The sequence below is a fragment of the Argentina anserina genome, chromosome 6, assembly GCF_933775445.1.
Source record: "Argentina anserina chromosome 6, drPotAnse1.1, whole genome shotgun sequence".
NCBI lineage: Eukaryota > Viridiplantae > Streptophyta > Magnoliopsida > Rosales > Rosaceae > Argentina > Argentina anserina.
Genome location: NC_065877.1, coordinates 23,695,633 through 23,714,868, shown reverse-complemented (window position 1 = coordinate 23,714,868; position 19,236 = coordinate 23,695,633). Strand labels below are relative to the sequence as shown.

Below are 19,236 nucleotides of genomic sequence, written 5' to 3'. Positions count from 1 at the left end.
TGAGGAGGAGGCACATTCGAGTAGGTTGACCCAGAGGCTGTCATTAGAGACAAGGGTCGTGTGCTTAAGCTGATCAAGGACATCAGTGGTCTGTCAGCACCATCATTTCATGGGGGTTTGAATTATATGGTGGCGGATAATTGGATCGAGAGTATGGAAACCTACTTTGAGATGGTTATGTGCTCGGAGATTGAGAAGAGGATGATAGCCACATTCTTCTTAAAGGATGATGATATGGATTGGTGGAAGAGTACAAGATGGACTGTGGAGGTGTCCACTCTGACTTGGGAGGGTTTTGTGGAACTCTTTCGAGGGAAATACTTTCCATCTAAGGTGAAGGAGGAACTGGAGCTTGAGTTCCTTGCTTTGGTGCAGGGAGATATGACTGTCAGGGAGTATGAGGCCCGTTTTGCACAGTTGTATCGGTTTGTTAGGCCAATGGATGTGACCTCCTTGGCTCAGAAGTTCCTACGGGGACTTAGGCAAGAGTACAAGACCATCATATCAGCACTTTGTCTAACTACCAAGGAGCTGATGTATGAGAGTGCCCTGAATTTGGAACATGTGAATAAGACTCGAGGAGGCGATGTGGAGACTAGAGATGCTCAAGGTAAAGGGAAGGCAATTAGTTCAGGCAGTGGGTCTCCGGGACCGAAAAGTGGATCTTGGAAGAGGCCAAGGTCCTATCACCAGGCTTCAGCTAAGGGGGCAACTCCACCTGTTAGGGCTGCACCTGTCAGACAGTGGTCGTCAGTGAGGTGTTTCGCTTGCGGCGAAATGGGTCACTATGCCTTAACTTGTCTGAAGCCGAGAAAGCTGGGATGTTACAGGTGTGGGCAGACGAGACATATAGCTAAAGATGGCACCTTACCCCAGCATGGCGGACATGAACATCAGCAGAGGCAGTTACCTGCGGGCCAAGCTAGAGTGTTTGCAGTGGGTCAGCGGGACACACTCGAAAGGTACCTTATCTATTTTTTACTACCTTTCTAGAGTACTTTTTGTTACGGGAGCATCACATTCTTTTATTTCTAGTTCGGTAGTTGAGGTGTTAGGTTTGATCCCTACATCTCTTGGAAGCTCTTTATGTGTCACTTAACCTCTTGGAGTATCTCTTGAGCTAGAGACAATTTACAAGGCTTGTCCTATTGTGATCGGAGGTAGAGAATTCTTTGCTTCCTCGATAGTGATTCCGGACCACACCTATGATGTGATCTTAGGAATTGACTGGTTGAAGCCACATCATGCTTTGATTGATTGTTTTGACATGGTAGTGTTTTTCCATAGTTCTGGGAAACCAGTTTTTCATTATCATTGCCTCAAGTCAGATAATGTCATAAGAGTAAGAGTCTTGACACATATGGAGTCTGTGGATAAGGAAGTAGTTATCGCAGACATTGTTGTGGTGTCCGAGTATAGTGAGGTGTTTCAGGAGATCTCGGGTTTACCTCTTCGGAGAGTTGTTGATTTCTGCATTGATGTGGTACCCGATACAGCGTCTGTGTCGAATGGGGACTTAGTCTGGTTGGTCGAACCTTAATTGAATTCTTCGATTAGCTAACGTAAGAGTCTCGATGATCATGAGTGTACTATATATATGCTGTGAATCTGTGATGAGAAACTTTAATTTCTATAAGACCATCATATTGTAATCACTTGCATTGATAGGATGCCAAAATATATGCTAGCAATGTTAATATTTTTATTGTTCTGTAATACATTTGAGTCCCCCACCCCTACATAGGGTGGCTAATTAAGGTTTGCCCGCATGCAAGGCCGCAAAAAGCTAGATTAGCTGAAATTGTGCTGTCTTTTGCAAGGGTGACATTAGGTACAAATTAACCAGCCTACTACATATATACATGGCCCGCGTACATGTATAATTGCATATTGAATTAGATGCATGGATTAGTTGTGACCTACGTACTACTTAACCTAAACAAGATGGTTAGAGTGGTAGCTAGGTATGAGGTTCCAACTGAGATAGAGAACCCATAGAAATCGAAGAAATCAACAAATTTTAACTGATATACGTACTCGGTGTCGGTCTGGATGTGATGGTGGTGGTGGTATGACCGTTGTGCGCCAAAATTAGTGCCATTATTCATCCAATATAATTACACTTTTTTTAAAGTTAATTAATACTGAAAAATTCAGACCTAGGTCTAGTACGAGTGTGCAACAATTTAAGTACAATTTTATAACTTCTGCTTTGGATGAAAATTACCTGCAAAGAAAAAAGATGACTAGAAAACAGTTCCAATCAAAGTGAATATACAGTCAGAAACAATTAATTGCCTAGGGTTTATTACTGGCACTAATACAGTAATACCATATATATCTTGAGCGTCTTGACTCCAAAACCATTCCATCCCTGTTTTCTCAACAAAAAAAAAACAATAATAGCATCCCCTCACTGCGGCTTGCCATTAGAGCCAAGTACTTTCTACACCAAATGGTAAAAACAGAAATGGTCTTAGTGTGCAAAATAATTTTTTAACATGAAAATTGTTTACTTACGGAATTTACTGATAAGAGAATTAGACAATTAGTTATGAAACTAGGTAAAGGAATGATGCATTTTTTTGCTCAACTTCCAACAGATGTAAAGGAATCATGCTCACCTATTGAACCGAAGTTTTGAATGTTAAGAGCTCATCAGACAGTTAGCTTAAAATCTACCTATGCAGATGTCGCCAAATTTGCTGCGACCAAAACCACGTACTCACAAGTCTCGAGTCACAAGACACAAGTGATCATCAAATTAACATCTAGTGTGCATATATATGTTTACAACTCAACATCTTTTTTTCTGTAATTTTGAAAGTTTCTGCATCATTCTACACCATCATTCTCTTTGTCTTTCTCTTGTCTTGCATAACCATTGACACCAGAAACAAGTTCAGCTTCAAATGCTTGGGAACTGGAAGGCAACCTCTCATACATTCTTGATCCCAACGGCAGAAGCCTACATTGCCCAAAAGTAAGCATTTTGCCCAGCCTCTCATAATTCCACCTCTGCTGAACATACACTACAAGTGCAAGGAGTATTGCTGTAATAGGTATGGCAATATCGCCAAAATTGGAGTAAAAATCCATACTTGGGTTCACAAACTCATACTCCTCAGCAAAGTAAGGGTTGAGAGACGGAGCTCTAACATAATCATAAATGTGAGGAAAGAGTCTGACCAGCGTGATCCCAATGAAATACAACTTTCTTAGTGGTTTGCAATCGATCTGCCACACCAGGTTACCAATCATCTGGGGGAGTAGGAAAAAATCTTGGACAAGTCTCAAATACTCCTCTAGTTCAGTTTCCCATTCCCACAGTCCACGAGAATCTTCCCTGGCAATTTTATAGCTTTTTGTGTGGATTGATCTTCGGCTGCTCCTCATACTATGAATGACTAGAACCATTACATAACCAATCAAATGTATAGCTGATGTGGTTATAAGCACTCGCTTATCATTAGGGACATGATGTGGTTCGAGAGGAGACTGTGTAAGCAACCTGATGCGAGATTTCCACACTTTCTGACAAAGCCGTAAAGTCAGTAACAATGCCGCCATGAGAAGAAGCTTAACCGTGTAATCAAGTATATGAAACCACTGACTCTTATCGAGGTCATACGTAGATGTTTCATAGGATACAGAAGATAACTTCTTGAAGAGTGCTTCAGCGCCTGTGACCAGAGGAATACTATACCCAATGGCTTGGATAGCTAGCATGACAAGAGACATGTAAGGAACAGAATCCACATTATACCTGATGTAAAATAGTTGGCTTAAGATTCCACAAATTGCTAGTGAAAGAGTCAATACTCGAAGGATTCCCTCAATCCCCCGACGAGAGAGAATGTCTTCCCGCTGCTTCCTGTACATAATTGGAAGAGTTTGGAGCTTGACTGTGCTAAAGTAAAGAGGGTCATCTGCAGTCCTTTGGCTGGCTACAGAAATATGTGCTGCCGGATTAACTAACCATCGAGATGTAGTGGGAGGATATGACACAACCACCTCTACCGAACAATCCAGCCCGGCTTCAAGATCCATGCTCTCATACAAGATCTCCCACGAGGCTCGGACGTCCCGGCATCCAACTAGATACATCTTTCCAACATGTGGATCATAAAGGCCTTCCAGATATAGCACAGAAAGAATGCTATAGGCTTTTCCAGTGATGGTCAGTTGTGCTGATACATTCAGAAGGAGCTGCATTTCGGTGTATTCAGACTTTGTGTTGTAAGGAGTTTCCTCTTGTGCAGAGGAAACATTTTGTGGAGACCAATAGCGACCAAACAAGGGACCCACTGAGAGAATCTCCATCTGAATGTCTACTCTTGGAGGTTGAGGCTTTGGAATAGGATCAGGCAATGCAGACACATGAAGGGTAAGATCTTCGGACAGAACAGAAAGACTGAGTTCAAAAGCTTCTGTGTCTTCAAGTTTGGGAAAATTCAGTAAAGATTTCTTGATCACAGTTCCAACACTGAAGGGCTCGTTTCTTTCCAACACAACAGCAGCTGAAGAGATTTTTGTGTACTTGTACTTTGGACTGGAGACTCTGAAATAATTCCACAGTTCCGAAGGCTGCACTAGCTTTTCAAACGAGAGAGGAAAATAAGATGCACCAGTATTATTGATGCTAGAGAAACTTCCATAAAGAATGCTTCGTTGCTTTATGGAGAAAGAAGTAGGTACATACAAACAGATTCGAGTGTTGCACTGACTACCTTCAACGTCAACAAGCCCAGGGCAACCAACCATGCAAAGCTGTCCGCTGGTAGATTTCCAAATACCCTCAGCAGCAAGAGTCATATTGTTAAGACCAGATCTCTTTGCTGCAGTATACAGATTCTCCATTGGAGAAACAGCTCTAAATACAGCTGAAACCCTTGCAGAACTGGCATTTCCTCCCACAGCTTTTTGTTCACACCTGATTTTCTGCATATAAAGTTTAACCCCTTCAAAACTTCCATCTGACGCCTTAATCTCTTTATCTGTCACAAAAGGCCCCAACTTGCTGCAAAACTCATCGGTGCCATTGCATCTCCAGTTTGGCATAACAGTGAAAGCTTGGTCTCGTGCAACTTCTTTAAGGATTTCGCACATAGCATGACCTTTATAGTTGCTAATGTCACCATATACCAACCTGTCATCAAAAGGGTATGGATCACATGCTTGAGAAACAATGTTTTCTGAATCAAATTCATACATTGCAGATTTCCCCAACTGTGATAAAATGTGAACCTCATCAAAATACTTTGGATTTGACTTTGGATTCAAACTTCTCAATTCCCCTCTGATAGCCCTATTTGTTAAGTTGAAAATCATAGGAAAGTGAAGTACAAGTAGAATCTGATCATCTTGAGAAAGAGGAGGTTGGTTGCTTGAATCAGAAGCCTTCACCCACTCCCATGGATTAGCAGAATCAGGCTCCCGAGATGGCAACATTGTATTCCCCAATAAGCACATCACTCTTTCACCACCATTCTTCTTGGTTTCAGTGTAAATCCCTTGGAATGAAATTATCATTTGTGAATGGCTAGGCCACATTTGGAACTCGGGATTTCCTTGGTACCCATAATCCATAAAGCTACCATCTACAGTGATACCAATAATCATGAGCCCACTGACACTTAGTGACTTCCTGGATCGATGGTTACGATCAACATCCATAAGCCAAAATGAAGCCAAGTTCGATGGAGTTCGATTACCCAAGAACTCGCTTTGAACTTCTCTATCATCAAATGGCATGATTGGATCCTTACCCACCTCCTGGCTCCAATCCCCATTAACAAAAAAGAGCTCCTTTTTCATACTCCTTCCATCTTCAGCTTTCAGTTCTGAAGCAGAAGATAGAACAAACCCACATGCCTTCTTCACTTCATCTATTCTATCATAGCTATAAGTAACGGTGGTTTCACTTCTTTCATTAACAAGATCATCAAATGCTGAAGTAGGGTATGAAAACGTGAATCCAAATCCCAACAACCCACAAACAATCCAAACAACAACCAAAGATGCAATCTTCATGAACTTAAAGTCTTAAGCTTTATCACTTTCTTCAAGATTTATAAGCTCTCCCACTAACTGAAGTACATAAAACTTCAATACCCAAAATTTCTACACATTTAATCAAACCAAAAGAGTCTGACTTGAATCTATTAAACTTTCTTGCTTAGAGTTGCAGATTTATATCGACCATTTGAAGCAAGGAACACTAACCTGAATCTCTGCCCTCTTGCATTGATTTCGGTGAAGATGAACCCACGAAGATCTTTGGCTTCAGATCAGATACAGAGTGTGTTTGAGAGAGAGAACTCAAGTTGAAAAAAGGAAATAATGAAGTGAAAGAGTAGAACTCAAGTTGAAATGGTTGTTGTGTTTGATGTTTGCTGCCTACTAATTTAGAGCAAGTGTGAAAGGGTTGTGGGATTTTTTTTTCTTATTTAGGAGAAATAAATAATCACGGTCAACTTCTCGGAACAATTTCCCACCGGACAAGAGAAGAGAGGAGAAGAAATTCGATCCCAAATAAAGAAAATGAAAAATGACAGCAATACATACACAAGTGCATGTTTCATTAGAAATCCTACAAAGTCCCTAATTCCTAAAATGACAAACACGTAGCGGCTTAGTCATACACCATCATAACATGATAGACGAGATAATTATATTTGTAATTTGTGTATTTGAGTTGTCGCATATATTGTATCAGTATATAGCATTTATGATATAAATGAATGTATCAATATCAGAGCCGTCTCAAATTTTTCGACCGTCTTGTACAAAAATTAAAATACGGCCCTTTAAGCTTTATTCTATATGAAAAAAAATTCAACAAACGGACAATATAAACTCAAATATAATCAATAAAACATGAAAATATCATTAGATATCCCTACAAAAGATGTTAAATATTCAATACAAGGTTAAAGTAATTACAAAAAGATGTTTCATTGAAACCTCTCACATTCTCAGTATCACCTATGCTCATTTGAAAAATCTCCTTGCCTTCTTAGCAGCAAAATCATCAATCAATTTATTACAATTAAATTTCCAAAGATAATCATTCTCAATAGAAATCAAAACAAGAGAATAGAGTAAGAGACAAATGAAAAAAAGAAAAAGAATTGAGAGAGCAATCAAAAAATTATGTATATGTTGATTGGCCCTTACAAGTGTCCACTACCCTAAATAATGTTCTTTATTCAATTGGACAATTGGTCCATAAAAGAAACAGAGAGATGACCCATTTTTTAGTTTACACGGTCAAACTTGATGGAAGAGATGCCCCATATGGTGCATTTTTTTAGTATTATTTAATTTTTATTCAATAAAAAAAAGGGAACACAAAATTTGCGGTCTTGTGCGGTCGAGCTCCTTGCACATGTGCAGAGCCGGCCCTAATCAATATACTTACTATTCTCATAATTAATTTCTCAGTCTTTGTGGTTAAAATGTTACTTAGAATAACATTTACTCAAACAAGAATAAGAATACGTATAAAAAAAATCTAAGACCTGCAGAGACGAATAGAGTTCCAGACTATGAAGCACGGACACGGCTTCTAGGGTCCGTATTGCGTGTCCGACACTGACACGGACACACTCGGACACGCGAACTCAATTTGGACATGGCCCGGACACGCAAGTGTCGGAATCAGACACGCGGACACGCACCAACTCATAATAAAAGTGAAAGTGTTTATGGTGAGAATCGAACCTTGGTCATCCAAAGCACCCAATAACTCCTCAACCATTCCAACAGATTCAGTTTTTGTTATATTTATGCACATTTTAATATATATATATAAGGAGACAAACTCATGATAAAAATAGAAATATTTGTGGTGGGATTCGAACCTTGGTCATCCAAATGACCCAACAAATCCTTAACCATTCTAACAGATTCAATTTTTGTTTTATTTATGCACACTTTAATATATATACATCTAAATACTTTCAAATTTTTAAATTAATTTTTAACAAATATATATTAAAATAATTTTAATTAACGTGTCCACCACGTGTCCGTGTCCAAAAAAATTCTATATGCCATGTCTACGTATCGAATCGTGTCCGTGTCTGTGCTATATAGGTTCCATAAGTTAATTAGGCAAGTAAGGAAAAAAGTCGAAAAAAAAAAATCAAGGGATTGATCTGCACTGTACCAAAACGAAGGAAACAAAGGGCCTTGTCGCAACATGACTTAGACTAGGGATGGCGCCGCCGGCGGCCCCCCTAATCCTAGAGGCCTTGGTGCCTCCAGACCCGACAACTCAGCAAAGGTTTAGATTCTGAACTTTCCATGCTACAAGTGCGGTTCAAATAAGCACTTTCATGAGTGATGTCGTGCTCCTAAGGAGATTGTTCGAGCTAATAAAAGATGTAGGCAAAACTTGTCAAAAGAAGCTAATTTTGTTGAAGATGTGGAGATGCCTAGTGCTAATGCTACCATCGCGCTCAAAGTAGATGACTTTGAGACTAAGGACATTGAGAAAGCCGGTCTTAAGGCTCAGTCCACTCCTGATTTCCATTAGATCTATGTCGATTGATTGTCGTTATTCTGCTAATTTAATTAAGTTTTTAAGTTTGATTTGTAAGGACAGTGTCGCCACAATAGGGTTTTATTAAGCCAAGTGTTTATTTTTCAACAATGTTGAGGTACACTCAATTTGGCATATTAATAAAGTTTCGCTTTTGGTTATTTGTTACAAGATTGTGTACAAGCATTATTTTTGTTTTCCTTAAAGCATGAATGGTTTGGAATCTATAAACGGAAGATTTCATAGAATTGAAGTCCACGGTTTAAAATTATGATGATGTTTGAGAATTTATAGTTCGAATTCAACTAACACATAAACAGCTTAGGGGGGAGTGGTAAAACTATAATGAACCGATTTGTCGGAAACAATTTATTTTAATTCTTAGAAATTAATAAGTTTGTAAAATTATTAAACCGCATTTGTTACGCTATGCGACATTGTCAAATCGAAAACGAAACCGTAGTCGGAAATCTAAATTGGAAAAACGTTACGTTTCCGCGACACGAGAATCGACTTTTACTCCGTCGCTCGTTTCTGAAAACTTCATTCACGAAAGTTGTAGAGCTCGTTGATATGAGTTTGTGGACACGTCACGCGTTCTAATCAGACGTCGTACGTGAAAGTTATTAACGACGGATGTTAGTTTCCGATCTTAGAAGAGGGTATAAAAAGGGAAATTTGGGATTAGGGTTTCCATTTTCGGAAACCCCTCACCCGTCTCCCTCTTTCTCTTTCTCTCTCTTCTCTCTCCCTCTCTCCCCGACCTCTCTCCCCTCAGAAATTCATCGCCGGCGATCTCCCGACCCAGGCCGCCGTGGCCCTCACCGCCTACCCCAGGAGCTTCACACGGCCCTCCGCATCAAACCCGAGCTTGACGCGTTCTCCCATCGCCGCCGTCAGCTCTCGCGCGACAACCCGAGGCCGTGACTTCTTCCGCCGTCCAAGCTACTCCTCCCGTGACGCAGGCACTCGGCGATCGCTCCACTCCACCGCGCCTCACCCTCCAACGCCTCGTGCGAGTGATTGGGACTCGATTCGAGCCGCAACACACCCTCCCCGAGGAATCGAGCACCGTCGGCGATCCAAGTTCCTCCGGCACCATTGCTGAGTTCTTGGCTTCAATCTAGGTAAGGGTTCATTCTATTTGATGGTTGTGATGATTGTAATGAAATTTGTGACGATTTGGTAGAGGATCGGAAGAGGAGGAGGTGGAGAGAATACCGCCGCCTTAGGCGGCACATGAGGGAGCGTGAGCAGAGTAGGAGGCGGCCGTGGAGGGGAAGAGGGAAAGGAAAGGAGACGGTTTGGGCGGCGGTGGGCAAGCCACGCGCGTCGGTTCGAGCGACGCGTGAGCTCCACGCACTGCCACTGTGGGGAGGCGCGGTCGCCGGAGGTGGCATGTAAACAGTAATTTTCAAAAATGGTAAATTTTTGTAAAAAGTGATTTATTTATGGTAAAATATAAAATGTAAATTATGTACAGTAAATGTAAAAGAAATTTACATACAGTAAATGTAAATGTAATTTATGTACAGTGATTTCTGAAAAGTAAATCAGTAATTTGTATTTACTGACAGTATTTACTATGTATAGTACATTGATGTACATTAATATGTAAACAGTAAGTATATGAAAAGTAATACGTAGACAGTACGCATTTGAATAGTGAATACGTGAATAGTAATTACGTGAACAGTAATTTTCGTAAAAACAAGAAATGATTGAGTAGTAAAACATTATTACTGTTTTGGCATTTAAGATTTTACATAACGCTTCTAAATTCACTTCTCATCTATTCTAGGTGATCGACACAACAAGTAAATGATTCGATTTCGGAATCGTTGAAATTACTCTCAGGAATATAAGGTGAGTGAAATCTCACATTGACGAATCTACCATTCGCGGCGATTCATAATTACACTTAATTAAAAAGAATGAACTATGATATGTATATGATATAGTGGGTTGTGTATGTGTATAATTGGTAAATTGGGTTACTATATTATATACTGTCATGATTCCGTTTGCGAATAAGTTCATTTATAGTGTTGATATTTATTATTTGAGCATGTCGAGTGATTTGTACAATATCATGTGATGATTGTTTATACGTGGTTTTAACTTGAGTTATGTTAAAACGTTCTTGTTGTCTTCGGACGTGTTGGCATGTCGGAACCTAGCCTTGGTCGGGCGACAGTTACGATATAGTTAGAGCTCTAGTCTGTCTGCCGGTGTACTGGCATGAGAGGTAACATATGGGTTACCGGCTTATGAGTACCCATATTTTTTGATATTGAGTAGCAAGTGGTTGCCCAATGTCGGGCGGTGTACTGCATGAGGGGTAACAGATGAGTACCAGCACTCATGAGTATCCGCATTATAAATGTATTTGGGTAAACAGAGGAGTTGCCCGATTTCTCATGAGCAAGTATATCTTCAAATATTATTGGACAACCAGATTGACCGTTCAATGACTCATGAGTACATTTATAATTAAATATTTTCGGTGTTTTCTTTTATATTTATACGCGAGTTATATTGTTGTTTTACTCGTACGAGCTGCAAAGCTCACCGGGTTTGTGTTTACAATTCCGGTGCACTTATTCGATGGTGTAGGGGATAGTTCTGCAAGTGTGGATTAGCATAATTGACGGACTACTCTGAAGACTTTGAAGTTTCATTATTTACTTTGTGGTGAAGATTGTGAGGATTTTACATTTTCATTTGAAATAATGTTTGAATTTTAAATTGGTTTGTAATAATCCATTCGACTGAGTTGTACTATGAACTCAGTAATGATACGTTGTGATGATGAGATGATTTCGATTTTATTGAGATTGTTTTTGAGTTTTTCATGGCTTCGATTTTCGAGTTCCATACTCTAAATTTCGAGGTCGTGACAAAAACTATAACATGTTTGCGTTGCACGGCCATGACATCGGTTGAGAAGTTCTGTCTATGGCTCAGTTTACCTCCACAAAGAAGATAAATGGAAAGAAAAAAAGAAACCTTTTCCGACCGCTACTAGAGCCGCCACGGTAACCCTGCCAGACCGTCGTAGCCTTTCTACTGGCCCTGCAAATGCCCTACAACCTAAGTAGCACGGATACAAATAGAGATACAAGTGTCCGTATTCGACACGTTACGACACGAGGACATGCAAAAATCAATTTTTTTTGACACAGACACATTAATTAACCATTATTTTTAGGGTAAATTCCTCCTATGGTACCTGATATTTGGCTACTTGGACAATTTGGTACCTGATGTATGAAAACGGACAATTTGGTACCTAAAGTTCTCAAATTTAGGACATTTTGGTACTTATGTCAATTTTGACCATATTTTCAAGGTTATTTCCGTCATTTTGTCTCTACTTTACTTTATTTTTTCATAGTACTTTCAAATTGCCTCTAAATTATCACTAAAAATTTGATAACTCATCCACTTAGTATCTGTGATGATTTACGTATATAATTTTTCATAATGTAGCTATCAATCTAAATTAATTTTAATTATAAGTAATTAAAAAAATATATTTTAATTAAAAAATTACAATTGCATAAAGGCAATTTATTTCCTTTGCAAAAAAATAATTAGGATACAATAAGTATATTAAGAAAAAAATATTTTTGATATATGCGAAGTAGATGCTAAGTGGAGTAGATATATCAATTTAATTATCTCTAAAGAGACCACACTTATATGAAGAAATGAAGAAAAATGTGAATTTAATGAGTTTATGGCTAGAATGACGAAAATAATCCTAAAAATATGATCAAAATTGATAGAGGTACCAAAATGGCTTACAAATGAGAACTTCAGGTACCAAATTGTCCAAGTAACCATACTTCAAGTATCATAGGAGGAATTTTATATATTTATATAATAATTAAAAAAATTGTGCTACATTTTTTAATATGTCATAGGTATATACAAGAAACCATTGCATATAAATGATATAATTCTCTATATTTATTTATGTAAGAATGAAGCATATAATTTGACCACCAATTTAATAATTATTTTTACTAAAGTTAAATTCATGGTAATTAATTGGAATTAACATCTGTTTGTATAATTTGTATTTGTACTTGGACACGTCTCCTTACACCAAAATCACATGATGGGTGCTTTGTACAATTATCTACTCTTATGTCGACCTCTTAATCTCTTATCCAACAAACCCCTTTTCGGCCTCATCCAGATCTCACATCAACCTCACCACCATCGTTTCTTCATTCCTCAACATCAAATTAACCCCAAATCCATAAATCGGCATTTGATTCAACCAAGGTACAAATTATAAAGAGAAAGAGAAAGAGGAGAGAGACTTCACCTCATGAGATCGGCGTTGGCGGTGGTGACGACAAGAGAAAGAGACTCGGCAACAATGGCGGTGGGGTTAAAGTTGGAGGTCGGAGGTCGAGGATCCAACTTGTCGGCATAGCGATTCTGAGTTTCGGACAGAGAAGACGCAAGGATAACAAGCCGTGTCCTCCTTAATTGCGAGTCCTCTGCGGATATGTCCGTGTCCAAGGTTGAATTCGCGTGTTCGACCGTATTTCAGCGTACCCGTGTTAGTATCGTGTCGGTCACGCAATACGTGACTAATGCAGCGTGTCCGTGCTACTTATCATGTAGCCCCCCTCCCCTCCGAAACCCTTGCAGCCCCCTTACTGACCGAGACCCTTGTAGTCCCCTGCAAGGCTCCTCCGCAACCCATGCACGGCCTCTCCACAGCCCCTGCCGGTCTCCCCTGCAGCCCCCCCCCCCCCCCCTCGCACAGTATTCATGCAGCCCCGTTACGGCTCTGCAACATCATTCCATTGTCTTTTTCCAATCATAGTTTTTGATCAAATGACATAATGCTTACTCTTTGGCACCCAATTAAGCTTCTCATGTGATTTTTCTACATATCTATGATGTTGTTATTCTCGTTTAACTGGTTTAAGGGATCACAACTTGTTTTGACCCGTAGTATTCATATTTTTATTTTTTATTAGAGAATGTTCGTCTTGTCTTTTTCAAAGACTAATTATTTTTACAATTTACTTCTAGATGTCATCCGGCGAGATCGAGTGCTTAGCAGATTGTTGAACTACTCACACATTTTTGCGGGAGAAGCAACTTTTTATGAAATTTGTGTCTTACAAATCCTCTGTGACTTGTATTATTGGGACTGATCAATTGATCCAAGGGCGTGGTATAGCGCAATTCTTGCTACTTAATGGTACTCCCATAACAGTTAGAGATGCACTTTATACACCAAAAAGGAACCGAACCTTACTCAGTTTTAAGGATATTCATGCCAACAATTATTACCTAAACACCAAAGTTGTGAATAGAACTGAATATTTTTGTGTTACCTCTGGATTCAAATGTCATCGTCGTACTCTAGAGAGGTTTGCACGTGTTAATAGTGGATTATACTTTACCACACTACGTGCCATTGAATCTAATGCAGTTGGCCAATCTTTATGTGATTCTGATACTTAGAAGCTATGACATGATCATCTAGGTCATCCTAGACGTGAGATGATGATTCGTATACTTAAAATTTCACACGGTCATTCATTTTTTAATGCCAGAAAGCATGTGGGAATCCCACACGCAATATATGATGGTGGCAAGGCCGTGGCACCTATGTTTGGCCATGGCTCGGCCTCACGGCCTGCCAAGGATATCCCACGGTCCTCTGAGGCCGTGATGGCACCTATGGAATTATGCGATGCTTTTACTGTCGACTCAAAGGTCACCCTCAAGTATAAGGGACAAGTTATAGTGTAGTGAGATTATGAGTAGGGGATGTCGTACCTAAGGGATTGAAAAAACTCTCTCTAGCTATGATAACCTAAGGGATGCTAGAAGAATATGCAAATGTACAAGTCACAAATCAAGGCTCATAGTGAACCCAAATTCATGGTGGATATATGCAAGATAATGTAGTGATTTAAATTTGTTCGGATGTGGAGTTACATCTAAAAACTAAATGACCACTTAAAATGTAAACTAGACTATGCTAAACTAGATGTGATGAAATGGATGAGAGTTAGGACTTAAGGTTTCCACCTCTAGCTTCTCTTGTGAACAATGATGCTACTAAATTGAATGATGCCACTCTAACTAGTCAATTTCTCTCCTTGTATCCCTCTCGGGTATGACAAGGGACAATCTCCTTTGTTGGCATCAAGCAACCCCTCTTAGGTGTAGTACCTAACTACTCAAGTCATGCATATGAATTCGGTTAAGTATCAAATGCATTACCCTAAGTGCATAAAGTTTGGAGATGAAGAAATCATGCAAACCAACCATGCTTATCTCTAAGTGATTGTAGTTCACAACTCTAACATGCACATATGATATGCTATTATGCTTCAAACAACTAAGGTTAATCAAGCCTTAATCATTCATCATGTCATGACAAACAATCATACACAAATTCATTAAGTTTAAGCATGAATGTTCAACTTTTGAACTAGCATATTAGAGTGCTAATGAAAAGTTCATCAAATAAAATATTTATATCAATGTCATACAATATTGGCTAGGGATTTCACCCTAGCCCCAACAAATTAACTACTCACTCATAACCAAATACACAAGCTTCAACATGTTTATGAACATCAAAGTAAAGAGAGAGTAGAGATGTGACTAGTGAATCTCAAGTTGAGGATGAACTCATGGAGATCTTGACATGGTGATGATGAAGATCCTCAAATGATGCTAGACTCATCTTCTTCCTCCTTGCTTGATGATGGTGTATGAAAAATAGTGGATGATGAAGTGATGAAACTTGGTGTTTTTAGAATGAGATGGGTAGAAGGAAATGTTTTCTTCCTCTCTTTCTCTTGGTTGGTGGTGGAAAATGGTGTGTATGGAGATGGTGGTGATGAAGGTTTTTATAGAGGAGAATTGTGGTGGAAAAAGTAGAGAAAAGTGAGAGATAATAGTATAGTGAGTGGAGTGGTTGGTTATGGAATAAGTGGGTCATAAAGGAGGAGTGATCTTGGAAGGAAAAGGAGGAGTGATCTTGGAAGGAAGTGGGTGGTCATGGAAGAAAGTGGGTGGTCATGGAAGAAAGTGGGTGATCATTGAAGAAAGTGGGTGATCATTGAAGAAAGTGGGTGATAAAGGAGGAAGTGGGTGATCATGGAAAGAAGTGGGTGATCATGGAGGAATTGGGTGATAAAGAAAGAAGTGGGTGATCATGGAGGAATTGAATGATCATGGAAAAATGGGTGATGACTAGGTAATGATGGACCTAGAGGTGATGATTACACCCAAAATCAAATCAGATTTTTGCATAATATAGGTGTGGATTTTTAGAAAATGGGGAGCCATGATTTTGTGAGAAAGAGAGAAAAGTGGTGTAGTTAAATCTAAACTAAAAACATGAGATCTAGTTGTGATAGAACATTGTGTTACTCCCCTTGATCCTCCATAAAATTAGCCGAAAAATGCATAGCACCACCAAAAATGGTGGTGCTCCACCATAATAGTACCGCTAAAAGTGGTGGTGCTTGGAAAATTGCCGGAATTTCACATTTTTCTCTTCTTGTCAAGATATTCTACAAAACATGGAATTGAATTAGTCTAAATCAAATTAAGCACATAGACTAAGTAAATTTCATGTCTTAGGACATTAAAATATATGAGATTTATGATCCAACATTTACCTTGATCTCTAATGTCCTAAATTATTTTCTAGAACTTGTGCGTACGCAAAGATGCAAGCTAAGTCTTCCTTTGCAGTTGATAATACACAAAACATATCATTCTTACAAATGATCTAAGGTGATATATGTGGACCAATAACACCAGAGTGCGGACCATTTAGATACTTTATGGTTCTTGTGGATGCATCGACGCACTGGTCACATTTCAATATATTATCCACACGCAATGCTGCATTTCCAAAGCTCTTTGCTCAAATAATTAAGCTCAGGGCTCACTACTCTGACCATCTGATTAAGTCTATAAGACTAGATAATGCAGGAGAATTCACTTTGAAGACATTTGATGATTATTGCATGTCAATTTGGATAGATGTTGAAGATCATGTACCCCATGTTCATTCGCAGAATGGATTAGCCGAAGCGACAATTTAGCGGTTACAGCTTATAACTAGGGCCCTGGTTATGCAAAGTAATTTACCTATAACTGCCTAGGGATATGCAATCTTGCATGCAGCTGTACTTATTCTTCAGAACTACCACCAAGCAACATGTTAGTGCATACCAGTTGGTAACTGGATATGAGTCTGACATTTCACATTTACGCATATTTGGTTGCACGGTTTATGTGTCTATTACGCCTCCACTACGTAACAAAATGGGTCTACAAAGACGGATGACAATTTAAGTTAGTTATAATTCTCCAACGATTATCCGCTACATTGACTCTCAGACATGAGATCTCTTTACTGTTAGATTTTCATATTGTCACTTCGATGAGACACACTTCCTGCATTTAGGAGGAGATAAGAACATACTTGTTCAACAAAAACGTCGAGCACTGACATGGTGTGCCCCCATTATGTCTCATTATGATCTCCACACATCTCATCTTGAGATTGATGTGCAACGTATTTGCAACTACATAAGGTGGCAGATTTAATGTCTGACGCTTTTACGAGATCAAGTATACCAGCTGCAAACTGTTCTGCAAGGTTAGAAGTCCCGAACTCCGGACAAGATACTGCCATACCCGGGCATGGCTCGGCCAAGCCTACGCCAGGTGGATATACAACGATGGTGTTGGCCCCTCCTAAGAAAAGGGGGAGACCAAAGGGTTCCACAGACTTACAGCTAAGAAAAAGTGCTAAACCAATCCACTCAACATGGACTCGAATAAACCAAACTTTGAGATTATCTATGATTATAGTTATGTCCATGAATAAACACTGATGATCTGAGGGACGCTTCAGACTTATTGTTGACATAAAAAAGCAAAGAAATCTCATTGAGTGAGTTAAATGCTCAAGAAGTCATGGATATGAATGCCATGCTGATTGATGATGTGTTTGCTTATTCCATCGCTCAGGAAATTATTGACGATGACAACATGGAACCGCGCTCAGTTGAAGAATGCCAACGAAGAGCAGATTGGCCGAAATGGAAGGAAGCAATCCAAGCGGAACTAGACTCATTGAATAAACGGCAAGCTTTCAGACTAGTTGTTGAAATACTGCCGAATGTTAAACATGTTGGACATAAATGGGTCTTTGTTCGAAAGGTGAATGAGAAAGGTCAAGTCATGCAGTATAAAGCACGACTCGTCACTAAAGGATTCTCTTAGTGTCCTGGTGTTGACTACGAGGAGACGTATTCTCCAGTTATGGATATCATTACCTTCCGATATCTGATAAGTCTAGTGGTTTATGAAAAGCTAGACATGCAACTGTTAGATGTGCTGGCCGCTTATCTTTATGGGGGTCTAAATACATAAATATACATGAAGGTTCCTGATGGACTTCAAGTACCCAAGTCAAGTAAACCACACAAAGCCTATGCTATTAGGTTACAACGCTCACTTTATGAATTGAAGTAATTCGGTAGAATGTGGTATACACATTTGAGCGAGTGCTTGATTGGGAAGGGATACAAGAACGATGAAACACAAATAGTTATGGATTTGCTATAGTAGCTATCTATGTCGATGACATGAATATAATTGGATCTCTGAATGAGATTGGTGAGACGATAAGCTACTTGAAGGCAAAATTTGAGATGAAAAACATGGGAAAGACTCGATTTTACTTAGGTTTGGAAATTGAGCATAGAGTTGGTGGAATCCTTATACACCAGTCTGCATATGTCTGAAAGATGCTCAAACCCTTCTGTATGGACAAAGTTGTGCACCGTGCTAGTACTCTCATGGTCGTAAGAAGTCTGGATATCAAGAAAGATCCTTTCCATCCGAAATAGGATGATCAAGAGATATTTGGTCTTGCATATCCATATTTGAGGTGTTATAGGGGCTTTGCTTTATCTAGCTCAATGTGCTCGTCCAGACATTGCATTTTCAGTGAACTTATTAGCCAGGTTTAGTTCTGCACCAATCATTCATCATTGGAACGGTATTAAGAACATTTTCAGGTATTTGAAAGGTTCCATTGACATGGGGTTCTAATATCAGTATTCTTACAAGAAAAGTGATATTCTAGCAGGAATTGATAACGGTGTCAGACGGGTACGTGACCGTGTCGCCGCCACTGCCTTTTAGAAAGCCGACCACGGCCCTGCCATCGCCGGTGCTAGTTCTCAGCACTTGAACGGTAATTTCTTCTTTCCTACAACTTCAAGTAATGAGTTGGTAGGATTTACTGATGTTAGATACCTTTTGAATCGGCTGATGATTGGGTATGGCATCGACGACATTTAAAGCCACTTGGAGACCAATCGGCTGATGATTGGGTTTCATCTGATTTATTAACGACACAGATTTGCCCTCAAATATTTAACAGGACTAACAACGTTAGTGATTCAATATACCAAAATTGGGTGGAGGATGAAACTTGAGATGTCATTCTTATATTTTAGAAGGATGAGATACTGATCTTCTTAATAGTCAGGAAACGCTCTGAAACTGTTTAAAAATATTTCTCTAAGGAATACTAACGAATGGATGATCAATATAGTAGTTTTATTTAGTGGTTATATCACTTATATGTCTCTTCTTTGTGT

At 39.3% G+C, this 19,236-nt stretch overlaps 1 protein-coding gene across 2 annotated transcripts; it reads right to left on the bottom strand.

Annotated features, from left to right (window-relative positions):
- Positions 1–2,734: 2,734 nt before the first annotated feature.
- On the bottom strand, positions 2,735–6,389 carry LOC126801254 (uncharacterized). 2 transcript variants are annotated; one of them, XM_050528751.1, is made up of 2 exons: positions 6,226–6,389; positions 2,735–6,123 (listed from the first exon to the last, which is right to left on the bottom strand). In XM_050528751.1, the coding sequence occupies exon 2, from the start codon at positions 6,031–6,033 to the stop codon at positions 2,836–2,838; it is 3,198 nt and encodes a 1,065-aa protein (XP_050384708.1). In that variant the 5' UTR covers positions 6,034–6,123; positions 6,226–6,389; the 3' UTR covers positions 2,735–2,835. The 2 variants fall into 2 exon arrangements, with proteins under 2 accessions (XP_050384708.1, XP_050384709.1); XM_050528752.1 differs by having other exon boundaries at positions 2,735–6,090.
- Positions 6,390–19,236: the final 12,847 nt, after the last annotated feature.